General features: G+C 42.4%; 1 protein-coding gene across 1 annotated transcript in view; it reads left to right on the forward strand.

The window, feature by feature from the left end:
* Positions 1 to 126: 126 nt before the first annotated feature.
* The window catches only part of maco1 (macoilin 1), a 31,871-nt gene continuing 16,372 nt past the window's right edge, over positions 127 to 15,625 (forward strand). The window contains exon 1 of the mRNA XM_021584645.3: positions 127 to 536. Within this exon, the coding sequence (XP_021440320.2) occupies positions 457 to 536 (80 nt within the window). The 5' untranslated portion in view covers positions 127 to 456. The remainder of the gene's footprint in view (positions 537 to 15,625) is intronic.

A 15,625-nucleotide genomic window follows, 5' to 3' on the forward strand; every position in this document is an offset into this window, starting at 1 on the left:
GGTACGGGGTGTTCATTGGTTCCACGATGGGAAGAAAACCCGCCCCAGGGCTAACCGATAGGTCAATCAGAAATGCCTGATTTGTCCACAAATAATATAATTGGTCGAATGGCGAGACTCACGCTCGAGATGCTGTCTGCCGTACCTCTCTGGTGGACACGAGCAATATAAATGGCTCATCTTTGCATCAATCAAAAATGTTTTTTTTTGGCAAATAAAGTGATTGGATAAAGCGAATGTCTCACAACCTGACAGACGTAAATTATAGCGCTAGCATGCGCTTTGAGAAAAGAGGAGGGTCCTGAATAGTATTTTATTTAATTCTTTGTTTCCAGTAGAAAAATAATAACAGTGTTATATTTCACAGGGACTATATTTATTATCATTGTCCGCTCACGCAAGAAAACTGGATAAGATTACAGTAGGAATTCAAAAGCCAACGCGAAGGGGAGGAGGATGAAGCGGCGCAATGCGGACTGCAGCAAACTCCGGCGGCCGTTAAAACGGAACCGAATCACCGAGGGTATATACGGCAGGTATATGAAGGCTACTAGTGATGTGTTCTCACTGCTTTAAGGGTACTTGCTTCTAAGACTCCTTAATTGCAGGGTTGGGTTGTCAACTAGTATCTAGCTAGCTAACAATAGCTACTGTGTCACTCCTAATGTAAAATGTTCCACTGTCACTCACATTCAAGTAAATCCGCTAGGTAACAAGTTGTTAGCTAGCTAGCTATGTTGTGGATGGAATAGCTAGCTAGCTAAATGGAATGGTATAAATTATCTTTGGTGTAACGTCGTTAGGTTATTAGCCAGGGATAGGCCCCAAGCCATAGCATGGGGCTGGTTTTGACTACCTGCTTCAATTAGGCATCTCAAATAACGATATTTATCCCATATTGCGGTCTGAAGTAGTCAGTTAGCTAGGTAACTTTAACTAACTACAACGAGAGGCAGCAGCGTTATTTAGCCTCCTAGCTTGGCTGGATACTTATGGAACAGTTAGCAGGAGTTAATCACCCCTTTTGCAGATTATTTGCCAACTCAGTTGGTCAAACAAACCTTGCCTGCATTGCGCCCTGTCATTCAGATAACACTCATTGTAATTCAGACAGCAAAAATGTCGATGTGCGTTAAAGGGATAATTCACCCAAATTACAAAATTATACTTTCCTTTGTTTGTGACCATTTTTATTTATTTTGTATTTTTTCCCATGTGGGTTACAGGTATAATATGCAAATTTATATAATCACTTCATATTCACTAGTGGTCTGCCACTCACAAATAAAAAAATCCTTATTAGAGTAAAAAATATATACACTGACTGTACAAAACATTATGAACATGATATGGACTGACCAGGTGAAAGCTACAATCCGTTGAGGTCACTTGTTAATCAATCAGTAGATGAAGGGGTAGAGGCAGGGAAAATAATGATTTTTTTAAAGCCTTGAGATCATTGAGACATGGATTGTGTATGTGTGCCAATCAGATGGGCAAGACAAAATATTGAAGTGCCTTTGAACTGAGTATGGTAGTAGGTGCCAGGTGCACTGGTTTGAATGTGTCAAGAACTGCAACGCTGCTGGGTTTTTCACGCTCTACAGTTTCCCGTGTGTATCAAGAATGGTCCACCACTCAAAGGACATCCAGCCAACTTGACGTAACTGTGGGAAGCATTGAAGTCAAGATGGGCCAGCATCCCTGTGGAATGCTTTCGACTCCATGCCCCAACGAATTAAGGCTGTTCTGAGGGCAAAAGGGGGTGCAACTCAATATTAGGAAGGTATTCCTAATGTTTTGTAAAGTCTTTGTGTGTTTGTGATATATATATATATATATATATATATATATACACACACACTGCTCAAAAAAATAAAGGGAACACTAAAATAACACATCTGATCTGAATGAATGAAATATTCTTATTAAATACTTTTTTCTTTACATAGTTGAATGTGCTGACAACAAAATCACAAAAATTATCAATGGAAATCAAATTTATCAACCCATGGATTTCTGGATTTGGAGTCACACTCAAAATTAAAGTGGAAAACCACACTACAGGCTGATCCAACTTTGATGTAATGTCCTTAAAACAAGTCAAAATGAGGCTAAGTAGTGTGTGTGTGGCCTCCACGTGCCTGTATGACCTCCCTACAATGCCTGGGCATGCTCCTGATGAGGTGGCGGATGGTCTCCTGAGGGATCTCCTCCCAGACCTGGACTAAAGCATCCGCCAACTCCTGGACAGTCTTGTGGTGCAACGTGGCGTTGGTGGATGGAGCGAGACATGATGTCCCAGATGTGCTCAATTGGATTCAGGTCTGAGGAACGGGCGGGCCAGTCCATAGCATCAATGCCTTCCTCTTGCAGGAACTGCTGACACACTCCAGCCACATGAGGTCTAGCATTGTCTTGCATTAGGAGGAACCCAGGGCCAACCGCACCAGCATATGGTCTCACAGCAGCATATGGTCTCTACCTAATGGCAGTCAGGCTACCTCTGGCGAGCACATGGAGGGCTGTGCAACTCCCCCAAAGAAATACCACCCCACACCATGACTGACCCACTGCCAAACCGGTCATGCTGGAGGATGTTGCAGGCAGCAGAACGTTCTCCACGGCGTCTCCAGACTGTCACGTCTGTCACGTGCTCAGTGTGAACCTGCTTTCATCTGTGAAGAGCACAGGTTGCCAGAGGCGAATTTGCCAATCTTGGTGTTCTCTGGTTAATGCCAAACGTCCTGCACGGTGTTGGGCTGTAAGTACCTGTGGACGTCGGGCCCTCATACCACCCTCATGGAGTCTGTTTCTGACCGTTTGAGCAGACACATGCACATTTGTGGCCTGCTGGAGGTCATTTTGCAGGGCTCTGGCAGTGCTCCTCCTGCTCCTCCTTGCACAAAGGCAGAGGTAGCGGTCCTGCTGCTGGGTTGTTGCCCTCCTACGGCCTCCTCCACATCTCCTGATGTACTGGCCTGTCTCCTGGTAGCGCCTCCATGCTCTGGACACTACGCTGACAGACACAGCAAACCACCTTGCCACAGCTCGCATTGATGTGCCATCCTGGATGAGCTGCACTACCTGAGCCACTTGTGTGGGTTGTAGACTCTGTCTCATGCTACCACTTGAATGCTGGCGGTGCTTTCACTCTAAAGTGACCAAAACATCAGCCAGGAAGCATAGGAACGGAGAAGTGGTCTGTGGTCAACACCTGCAGAACCACTCCTTTATTAGGGGTGTCTTGCTAATTGCCTATAATTTCCACCTGTTGTCTATTCCATTTGCACAACAGCGTGTGAAATTATTTGTCAATCAGTGTTGCTTCCTAAGTGGACAGTTTGATTTCACAGAAGTGTGATTGACTTGGAGTTACATTGTGTTGTTTAAGTGTTCCCTTTATTTTTTTGCGCAGTTTATATATGACTTATTCTACATTTTGTTGTTACAGCCTGAATTCAAAATTGATTCAATATATTTTTCTCATCCTTCCACACACAATACCCCATAATGACAAAGTGAAAAGTTATTTGTAAAAATGTTTGCAAATTTATTGAAAATGAAATGCAAAAAATATCTAATTTTAGAATTCACACCCCTGAGTCTATACTTTGTAGAAGCACCTTTGGCAGTGATTACAGCTGTGAGTCTTTCTGGGTAAGTCTCTGAGAGCTTTCCACACCTGGATTGTGCAACATTTGCCCATTTAATTTTTTTTTATTTTAAACATTTTTCAAGTTCTGTCAAATTGGCTGTTGATCATTGCTAGACAACCATTTTCTGGTATGGCCATAGATCTTCAAGTAGATTTATGTCAAAACTGTAACTCGGCCACTCAGAAACATTCACTGTCTTCTTGGTAAGCAACTACAGTGTAGATTTGGCCTTAGGTTATTGTCCTGCTGAATCGTGAATGCATCGGCGTCTGGTGGTTTTCTAAGATGAACCAGGTTTTTTGAAAATATGGAGAGTGGTACTCGGTAATGTTTGTGGCAAATCCAATACAACACATAGCACTTTGTATTCAGGACAAAAAGTTAGTTGCTTTACCACATTTTTTGCAATATTACTTTAGTACCTTGATGCATGTTTTGGAGTATTTTTATTCTGTAAATGCTTCCTTCTTTTCAGTCTGTCAGTTAGGTTAGTATTCTGAATAGGGATGCACATTTCGGTACAATTTGCTGCCTGCTAAATGACCCTCATTAACTGATAAAAAAATACTATCAGAGATCTGTATATAATGACGAGATGCTTATGTTTCTGCCCTGCAATGGGAGTCATCCCAAGGTGAGAAGAAAGGCGATAAGCTTAGGCCCAAAATAAGCCGCTAAAAATGCAATGTGCTTATTTTGGCGAGGGTGAAACCTCTCGCTTTGTCTCTTCCTCTCTGATACTATGCATGCATACTGGACATTTTTCATTAATTAAGAGCTTAATGGAAACATGCAACAATAGCAAGCCTATTGTCTTACAGTCAAATGGCTACAGCCTATTATTGAACGTCCAACTTCTGTGATTTAGTAGTTAATAAAACGTTATTTTCAAAAATGTGCCAAAATGCAGTTAGCAGAAAACACCTTTCTGAACAGCGCACCGAATGCAAGTGGTTCCATATGTGACAGAGATGAAAATCTCACTTAGAAACTTAGTTTTCACTATTAGATTCCACTCTATGATGGGTTGGGTTGGCAATATGACTTGGCAATATGACTAGGATTGTGCCTTTGGTATCTGGACAGCGAAAGAAAGTTGATATGAAAACCAATAGAATAGGAGAGAAATGCTAGTTAATGGCATGAGGAAGTCTTCATAAAATAATTGCCTCCAAGTTTCTATGGCTGGATTTTCACAAGGCTACTTTGAAGCAAGGTAAGACATGCCTCATTATTTGTAGTGAAGGAAAACATTTAGGTTTTTTAACATTTTAGTTTTTAAAATTTGTATTGCCTCAAGCTCACATTGCAAAGTGGTGGGTGATGTGCTGAAAGTCAACGGTCAGCAGGCTAAAGCCTATGCACTGGAATGCTCTATGTGATGTGCGCTTATAATAAATAAGATGCGTGACAACTAACGAAAATACACAAATTTAATTCCACAAAATTATACAAATGAACCCATAGACTGATAAGCATGACTGGTCAAATGTTAACATCCTTAATTGTGGAGTAACTACAATGGTAATCCATCCACGGTTTTCTATCACAGCCATTCAACTCTGTAACTGTTTTAATGTCACCATCGGCCTCATTGTGAAATCCCTGAGTGGTTTCCTACCTCTCTGGCAACTGAGTTATGGCGGACGCCTGTATCTTTGTAGTGACTGTGTTTAATGCTACACCATCCAAAGTGTAATTAATAACTTCACCATGCTCAAAGGGATATTCAATGTCTGTTTTTATTTTATTTTACCCATCTACCAATAGGTGCCCTTTGTGAGGCATTGGAAAACCTCCCTGGTCTCTGGTTGAATCTGTGTTTGAAATGTACTGCTTGACTGAGAGACCTTACACCAGGGCTGCCCAACCCTCTTTCTGTCCTGTAGGTTTTCAGTCCAACCCTAATTTAGCATATCTGATACAGCTAGTTAAGGTCTTGTTGAGCAGCTAATTAGTAGAATTAGGTATGTTAAATTAGGGTTGGACTGAAAACCCACAGGATGGTAGATCTCCAGGAACAGGGTTGGGCAGCCCTGCCTTACACTATTATTGCACACAGCGAGTCCATGCAATTTGTGACTTTTAAGTACATTTTTACTCCTGAATTATTTAGGCTTGCCATAACAAAGGTGTTGAGTACTTATTGACTCAAGACATTTCAGCTTTTTGTTGTTAATTAATTTGTATACATTTTGAAAAACACAATTCAGCTTTGACATTGTGGGTTATTGTGTGTAGGCCAGTGATAAATCTCAATTTAATCAATTTTAAATTCTGGCTGTAACAACAAAATGTCAAGTGGTGTGAATACTTTCTGAAGTCTCTTTCTCTCTCTCTCCTCAGTTTTCTCCTATCATAGCCATTAAGCTCTGTAACTGTAAATAATAATCTTAGCTAATGCCCAACTTTAGCTGAAATTAGTCTTTACAGAGTGAAGTATATTTGTTCCTTGACTAGCATCATTCATTCTCACTGTTGATAATTATGTTGTAACTTCTTATAGTAACTATCCACTGGCGCATTGGGAGAGTGAGGTGTTTGCCATCTAAGAGCCAACATCATTTTTGCGGCAGTGCTGCCTGCCAGCAGTAATCTTCTCTGATTTAATAGAGCGATTTTCAAAGAGCTATCATGGTTAACTAACACATAGTAGATGCAAAGAATTTAATATTTACATTCATGCACTTCAAAATGAATTTTCCAACTGAATGAATTAACTGCACTGCACTCCCACGTTCTATGAAAGAATGTGCCTACCTAATTTAGGGGACACAGTGAACAGTTGGGAGTTGGGGCCAATTTCATTGTGAAATGTTTCCTTGGTGTTAAATAGTCTTGACATTTTTTAATATATTAAAGGATGGTTCAGATTATTACGAGATGCCAAGATCATATTTTTCCATATTCTGTTCCAAGTAAAGGGTTGTTCAGATTCACTGAGATCTGTGGACCATCCTTTTTTAATGGCTAGCCTAGAATATGCTCTTTCCAAAAGTTGTTTATATATTATAAAGATCAGTTCTTTCGGGAGCCCAGATAATTTATTTCTAAATCCCATCATTGGGTGGTTTGGTAGTTTGGTATTTCATGGGACTCCATAAGCTTGCATAGCTGACTTAAGTTGTAAATATAGGAAAAGGGAGTTGCCTGGTAATGTCTTTCAAATCGTGGAAGGTTCTCACACCCATGATATTGGCAGGGGTACGAATTCCACAAAAAGCCGCCCTCCAGATAGCAAGGTGTTATTGTGAAAAATTGGCATATTTGTATTTATTAAGGAGCTGCCAAGGCAGCAGCTACTCTTCCTGGGGTTCAAACCCACCAAGACACTTACATCACAGACAAAACAAAATATAAAACAGTACATCATATAACATTACACTACTACATATCTACAATACCAAATGTATAATAGAACAATATTACAATGATGCGTGTATGTGCATCAATGCATGCTTTAAAATATGTCCAAACGGAGTACGCATTTGAGAAGTGCCCTCCATGCTCCGTTTCGCATACTTTGATTTGGACTCCTACTCCGACCCTCCTGGGCTCCAATTTGCGTGCTCGGAGCACTGTAGTATGCATTTTGGGAAACATCCATTTTCTAATGCTGAGGGCAGCATCATAGCCATAGACTAGGCTAGGTGATTGTGGATGGATAAGCATACCTGAATATTAAGCCAGTCATAATGGGGTTATATCTGTTGACTCATGCCCTTATGTTTTGGGTTTGATGTGATTCTCAAGTCTTGAGAACATGTATGTTGTTCTGGAAGGTCAAGATTTGTTTTTCCGGGCAAATGAAACCGCATCTCAGATTTGGCTTGTGTAGCTGGGACCTCACCTCATTGTAGGTGGCCCTCGCCTTAGCAGTTCGGCACTCAGGTCTGGGTAGACTCTGATCTTCTTCTCCGCCTAGGTCCGAGCTCCCCGATTCTGCTGTAAGCCAAACCATTTGACTTCAAAACTGTGTATTCATACAATCCTACAGCGAGAGCCATTCAGGAGAGGACCAGCTTCTCCTGCCCGAACAGTTTTTTAAATTGTATTTATTTATTTTATTTAACCTTTTTATTTAACTAGGCAAGTCAGTTAAGAGCACATTCTTATTTACAATGATGGCCTACAAAAAGGCCTCCTGTGGGGACAGGGGCCTGGGATTTAAAAAATACAATAAAAATATAGGACAAAAACACACATAACAACAAGAGACACTACATAAAGAGAGACCAAAGACAACAACATAGCAAGGCAGCAACACATAACACAGCATGGTAGCAACCCAACATAACAACAACATGGTACAAACATTATTGGGCAGAGACAACAGCACAAAGGGCAATAAGGTAGAGACAACAATACATCACACAAAGCAGCCACAACTGTCAGTAAGAGTGTCCATGATTGAGTCTTTGAATGAAGAGATGGAGATAAAACTGTCCCGTTTGAGTGTTTGTTGCAGCTCGTTCCAGTTGCTAGCTGCAGCAAACTGAAAAGACGAGCAACCCAGGGATGTGTGTGCTTTGTGGACCTTTAACATAATGTTACTGGCAGAACGGGTGTTGTATGTGGAAGATGAGGGCTGCAGTAGATATCTCAGATAGTGGGGAGTGAGGCCTAAGAGGGTTTTAAAAGTAAGCATTAACCAGTGGGTCTTGCGACTGGTATACAGAGATGACAAGTTTACAGAGGAGTATAGAGTGCAGTGATGTGATGTGATGTGTCCTACATCTAGCTGCTCGTGAGCACCCTTACCTGCCGATCTATAAATTATGTCTCCATAATCTAGCATGGGTAGGATGGTCATCTGAATCAGGGTTAGTTTGGCAGCTGGGGTGAAAGAGGAGCGATTTATGATAGAGGAAACCAAGTATAGATTTAACTTTAGCCTGCAACTTTCATATGTGCTTAGAGAAGGACAGTGCACCGTCTAGCCATTCTCCCAAGTAGTTGTATGTGGGGACTACCTCAAGCTCTAAACCCTCAGAGGTAGTAATCACACCTGTGGGAGGAGGGGCATTCTTCTTCCCAAACCACATTACCTTTTTGTTTTGGAGGTGTTCAGAACAAGGTTAAGGGTAGAGAAAGCTTGTTGGACACTAAAAGCTTTGTTGTAGAGCATTTAACACAAAATCCGGGGAGGGCCCAGCTGAATATCAGACTGTATCATCTGCATATAAATGAGAGCTCAGGCAGTAGGAAGCTATGTTGTTGTTGTAAATTGAGAAGAGCGTGGTATACTCCCTTGGTGACAGGCAGTGGCTGAGACAGCAGATTTTTTTTTACTTTATACACTGCACTCTTTGAGAGAGGTAGTTAGCAAAACAGCCCAAAGACCCCTCAGAGACACCAATACTCCTTAGCCGCTCCACAAGAATGGAATGATCTACCGTATCAAAATCTTTGGCCAAATCAATAAAGATAGCAGAACATTGTTTAGAATCAAGGGCAGTGGTGACATCATTGAGGACCTTTAAGGTTGCAGTGACACATCCATAACCTGAGCGGAAACCAGATTGCATACCCGAGAGAATACTATAGACATCAAGATTGCCAGTCAGTTGATTATTGACAAGTTTTTCCAACACCTTCGATAAACAGGGCAAAATAGAAATAGGCCTATAACAGTTAGGATCAGCTTGATCTCCTCCTTTAAATAAAGGATGCACCGTGGCTGGTTCCCAAGCAATGGGAACCTCCCCAGAAAGGAGAGACAGGCTTGGCAATGATAGGGGCAGCGACCTTAAAGAAGAAAGGGTCTAAACAATCTGAGCCAGATGTTTTTTTTTGTGGTCAAGTTTAAGGAGCTCCTTTAGCACCTCGGACTCAGTGACTGCCTGCATGGAGTAACTTTGTAGCGGGGCAGGGGAAAAAGAGGGAGAAGCATCGGTGATAGTCTCATTCAAATGGGTGGTAGATGAGAAAATGTTTGACAGGCAAGGAGGCATGGCTGAGTCAAATAGGAATCCTGACTTAATGAAGTGGTGATTTAAAGAGCTCAGACATTTGCTTCTTGTCAGTAACAACCACATCATCAACATTAAGGGACATGGGCAGCTGTGAGGGTGAGGGTTAATTCTCTAGGTCTTTAACCGTTTCTCAGAACTTATTTGGGTTAGACCCACAGAGAGAATTGCTCCTTAAAGTAACTAACTTTGACCTTCCGGTTAGCCTGATGCACTTATTTAAAATTTTCCTGAACGAGATCCAGTTAGCCTGAACATGCGTGTGCCGAGCCTTTCGCCAAATGCAATTCTTGAGGTGGAGTAACTCTGCAAGATCACGGTCGAACCAGGGGCTGAACCTGTTTTTTAGTTCTCATTTTTCTTTATTGAATTTTTTTTAACAATACCACGGAAAATATTTTAAAAAGAAGGTCCAAGTGTCTTGGACAGAGGGGATCAAGCTGATTCTATACCATTTTACAGAGGCTAGTTCATGAAGGAAGGCTTGCTCATTAAAGTTGTTTAGCAAGTGTCTATGACAAATCAGGACAGGTTGTTTCATTGAGCAGCCATTACGAACACAGGCTGTAAAACAGTGATCACTAAGGTCATTACAGAAAACACCAGACTGATACCTATTAGGATTATTTGTGAGAATAACATAGAGTAGAGTAGCCTTTTCTGGGTGTTTGGAGTCATACCTTGTGGGATTGGTAATAATCTGAAAAATAGTCCCATTGCTTTAGGACTTGGTCAGGTGGTTTAAGCATGTCCCAGTTTAGGTAACCAAGCAGGGCAAATTCAGACTTAGTGAAAGGGGCCAGAAGAGAGATTAGGACAGGTAGTGTACAGGCCGGTGCTGATGTAGGACGATACCACCCAGCAATAGTCAACAAAGAGCTATTTGAAAGTTTTAAAACCAGCAAATCAAATTGTTTGGGGACAGACTTGGTGGAGACAACCGAGCACTGAAGGTGATCCTTGGTAAAGATTGCCACTCCTCCACCTTTTGGAAGATCTGAACACTCTTCATTAACCACGTCTCAGTAAAGACCAACACATCTGGATTGGAGCTGTGAACCCACACTTTAAATGTATCCATTTTAGGTAATACGTTTCTAGTGTTCTAACGTGCAGAAAACCCAGGCATTTACGAGAGCAGAAATTAGTGAAGCAGATATCAGAGCACAAGTCAGAATTGGGGCTAGCAACAGTAGATAGGCCAGGGTGTTCATGTACATTTCCAGATATCATCAACAGTAATACAATCAAGACACGGCATAGGACATCTGAATGTGCATCAGATAGCAACAAGATCATATTGTACAGCAATTTCATTAGGGAACATGAATACAAAGCCAGTGAGAGGTGGTTAGAATAGGATGGGAGGCCAAAAGTCTGTGTAGCAACAAATAGAGAGTCAGAGTCCCGAGTGTGGGAACAAACCGTCTGTCCCACGGTTGGGTAAAGAAAGTTTATATTCAACAAAGTATGCAGGAGTCATGAGGCAAATAGCAAAATGCACAAGGAATTGTTATATATTACACACACACAGTTGAAGTCGGACGTTGACATACACTTAGGTTGGAGTCATTAACTTGTTTTTCAACCACTCCACAAATTTCTTGTTCACAAACTATACTTTTGGCAAGTCTGTTAGGACATTACTTTGTGCATGACACAAGTAATTTTTCCAACAATTGTTTACAGACCTATCACAATTCCAGTGGGTCAGAAGTTTACATACACGTAAGTTGACTGTGCCTTTAAACAGCTTGGAAAATTCCAGGAAATGTCATGGCTTTAGAAGCTTCTGATAGGCTAATTGACATCATTTGAGTCAATTGGAGGTGTACCTGTGGATGTATTTCAAGGCCTACCTTCAAACTCAGTACCTCTTTGTTTGAAATCATGGGAAAATCAAAAGAAATCAGCCAAGACCTCAAATTGTTGACCTCCACAAGTCTGGTTCATCCTTGGGAGCAATTTCCAAACGCCTCAAGGGACCATGTTCATCTGTACAAACAATAGTATGCAAGTATAAACACCATGGGACCACGCAGCTGTCGTACTGCTCAGGAAGGAGACACGTTCTGTCTCCTAGAGATGAACATACTTTTGTGCGAAAAGTGCAAATCAATCCTAGAACAACATCAAAGGACCTTGTGAAGATGCTGGAGGAAACGGGTACAAAAGTATCTATATCCACAGTAGAACGAGTCCTATATCGACATAACCTGAAAGGCCGCTCAGCAAGGAAGAAGCCACTGCTCCAAAACCGCCATTAAAAAGCCAGACTACGGCTTGCAACTGCACATGGGGACAAATATTGTACTTTTTGGAGAAATGTCCTCTGGTCTGATGGAAACAAAATAGAACTGTTTGGCCATAATGACCATCGTTATGTTTGGAGGAAAAAGGGGGATGCTTGCAAGCCGAAGAACACCATCCCAACCGTGAAGCACGGGGGTGGCAGCATCATGTTGCGGGGGTGCTTTGCTGTAGGAGGGACTGGTGCACTTCAAAATAGATGTCATCATGAGGTTGGACATTTTTGTGGATATATTGAAGCAACATCAAGATATCAGTCAGGAAGGTAAAGCTTGGTCGCAAATGTGTGTTCCAAATGGACATGGACCCCAAGAATACTTCCAATGTTGTGGCAAAATGGCTTAAGGACAACAAAGTCAAGGTATTGGAGTGGCCATCACAAAGCCCTGACCTCAATCCTGTAGAAAATGTGTGGGCAGAACTGAAAAAGCGTGTACAAGTAAAGAGGCCTACAAACCTGACTCAGTTACACCAGCTCTGTCAGGAGGAATGGGCCAAAATTCAGCCAACTTATTGTGGGAAGCTTGTGGAAGGCTACCCAAAACGTTTGACCCAAGTTAAACAATTTAAAGGCAATGCTACCAAATACTAATTCAGTGTATGTAAACTTCTGACCCACTGGGAATGTGATTGAAAGAAATAAGCTGAAATAAATCATTCTTTCTACTATTATTCTGACATTTCACATTCTTAAAATAAAGTGGTGATCCTAACTGACCTAAAACAGCACATTTTTACTAGGATTAAATGTCAGGAATTGAGAAACACCATAGCCAAATACATTTAAACTCTGTTTATGTCAACTTCTGACCTCAATTGTATATATGGCTGATTTATAAATCCAGGCACATTTAACAGTTAGGCTGTTGATTACAGACCTAATTAAGTTGGTTTCCTCTCTCATCACGTTTCTCAGACATTGAAGGCAAGGGCTGTTTTTCTCATCTCGTAACTCCACTGCTGACTCCGAATTGTTCTCAACACCAATATGCTGGGTAACATGGCTTTTATGCAGATAGCAACATGGTTTATTAAAAGGCGGCAATTCAACAGCACAATGTTTCAGAACCGCGGACAGTGACCACTACCTAATGCGGGAGAAAGCGCATTTGTTATAAACTCAGCAAAAAAAGAAACGTCCCTTTTTCAGGACCCTCCTTCAAAGATAATTCATAAAAATCCAAATAACTTCACAGATCTTCATTGTAAAGGGTTTAAACACTGTTTCCCATGCTTGTTCAATGAACCATAAACAATTTAATGAACATGCACCTGTGGAATGGTCGTTAAGACACTAACAGCTTACAGACGGTAATTAAGGTCACAGTTATGAAAGCTTAGGACACAAAAGGGGCCTTTCCACTGACTCTGGAAAAACACCAAAAGAAAGATGCCCAAGGTCCCTGCTCATCTGCGTGAACTTGCCTTAGGCATGCTGCAAGGAGGCATGAGGACGGCAGATGTGGCCAGGGAAATAAATTGCAATCCGTACTGTGAGACGCCTAAGACAGCGCTACAGGGAGACAGGACGGACAGCTGATTGTCCTCGCCGTGGCAGATCACATGTAACAGCACCTGCACAGGATCGGTACATCAACATCACACCTGTGGGACAGGTACAGAATGGCAACAACAACTGCCTGAGTTACACCAGGAACGCACAATCCCTCCATCAGTGCTCAGACTGTCCGCTATAGGCTGAGAGAGGCTGGACTGAGGGCTTGCAGGCCTGTTGTAAGGCAGGTCCTCACCAGACATCACCGGCAACAATGTCACCTATGGGCACAAACCCACCGTCGCTGGACCAGACAGGACTAGCAAAAAGTGCTCTTCACTGACGAGTAGCGGTTTTGTCTCACCAGGGGTGATGGTTGGATTCGCGTTTATGGTCTAAGGAATGAGCGTTACACCCAGGCCTGTACTCTGGAGCGGGATTGATTTGGAGGTGGAGGGTCCGTCATGGTCTGTGGCAGTGTGTCACAGCATCATTGGACTGAGCTTGTTGTCATTGCCTGCAATCTCAATGCTATGCGTTACAGGAAGGAGGATGTCATTCCCTTATGTGGTACCCTTCCTGCAGGCTCATCCTGACATGACTCTCCAGCATGACAATGCCACCAGCCATACTGCTCGTTCTGTGCATGATTTCCTGCAAGCCAGGAATGTCCGTGTTCTGCCATGGCCAGGGAAGAGCTCGGATCTCTATCCCATTGAGCATGTCAGGGACCTGTTGGATCGGAGGGTGAGGGCTAGGGCCATATCCCCCAGAAATGTCTGGGAACTTGCAGGTGCCTTGGTGGAAGAGTGGGGTAACATCTCACAGCAGGACCTGGCAAATCTGGTGCAGTCCATGAGGAGGAGATGCACTGCAGTACTTAGTATCTGGTGTGGCCACCAGCTGCATTGACTGTTACTTTTTATTTTAACACAGTTGACTGTGAGGGGACGTTTCTTTTTTTGCTGAGTTGAAAATATTTGTATTAGTGTTGCACCGTTTTGTTCTTATGTAATGTAACCATTTACAATTTCAGTAGCACATGTCTTAAGCCCCGTTTCCATTGGCACTTTGAAGTCAACCCAGGTTGGGCTGGCCTTGGTGGGCTAGCTCAAATTGAATTTCCACTTCCCCCTGAAATTAGAAATGATGCTAGGTAGCCAATATGTGACTGCAGCTGGCCTCGCCAATGTTGCTAGCTATCAAGATGTTGAATTTATTTTGCCCCATAGTCCTGCCAGTGCCAGCCAGACTCAGAGCCATGTATTTAGCTTGCTGATGTTAGCTAGCTAAACGGGTAGCATCACTGCTAGCATAACAGGCTAGCTAGCTAGGTTAATTCCTACCTTGCTTACCATGGCATTAGCTATTAGCGAGCTGACCAAGCAAACCAGACTTTGATATGATCTAGCTTTCAATATGGACTGGCCAGCTGAAATTTCTGCTGGCTCACGTTAGCTAGCTAGCTAGCTTGTTTCAACTCTGATTTGCTAGCTAACGGTAGGTGGGTAGTTAGCATTCGAGGGCTGACTTCTCATAAAAGTTTGTATTGTGTAGTACAAAAATGAACGAAGGATCCAGCTATGGTAGTAATTTGTGTCATGTCTGACTAATGCAGTACTGCTTGTCCATTTGTTAGCTAACAGTAACAAGCCCAGACAAGCTAGCTAACGTTGTGTTAGCGACCTGTACGCTCTCGTTGGCTGGCCCTCGCTTCATACTCGTCGCCAAACCCACTGGCTCCAGGTCATCTACAAGACCCTGCTAGGTAAAGTCCCCCCCCTTATCTCAACTTGCTGGTCACCATAGCAGCACCCACCTGTAGCACGCGCTCCAGCAGGTATATCTCACTGGTCACCCCAAAACCAATTCTTCCTTTTGGCCGCCTCTCCATCCAGTTCTCTGCTGCCAATGACTGGAACGTTCTACAAAAATCTCTGAAACTGGAAACACTTATCTCCCCATCCCCATCCCCATCCCCATAGCCCATCTACAATTTAGCCCAAAAAACTACCTCTTTCCCTACTGTATTTTATTTATTTATTTATTTATTTATTTAGCTCCTTTGCACCCCATTATTTCTCTCTACTTTGCACATTCTTCCACTGCAAATCAACCATTCCAATGTTTTACTTGCTATATTGTATTTACTTCACCACCATGGCCTTTTTTTTGCTTTGACCTCCCTG

Source organism: Oncorhynchus mykiss, chromosome 25 (assembly GCF_057628025.1).
Source record: "Oncorhynchus mykiss isolate SJ-2025 chromosome 25, ASM5762802v1, whole genome shotgun sequence".
In the NCBI taxonomy this organism is placed as follows: domain Eukaryota; kingdom Metazoa; phylum Chordata; class Actinopteri; order Salmoniformes; family Salmonidae; genus Oncorhynchus; species Oncorhynchus mykiss.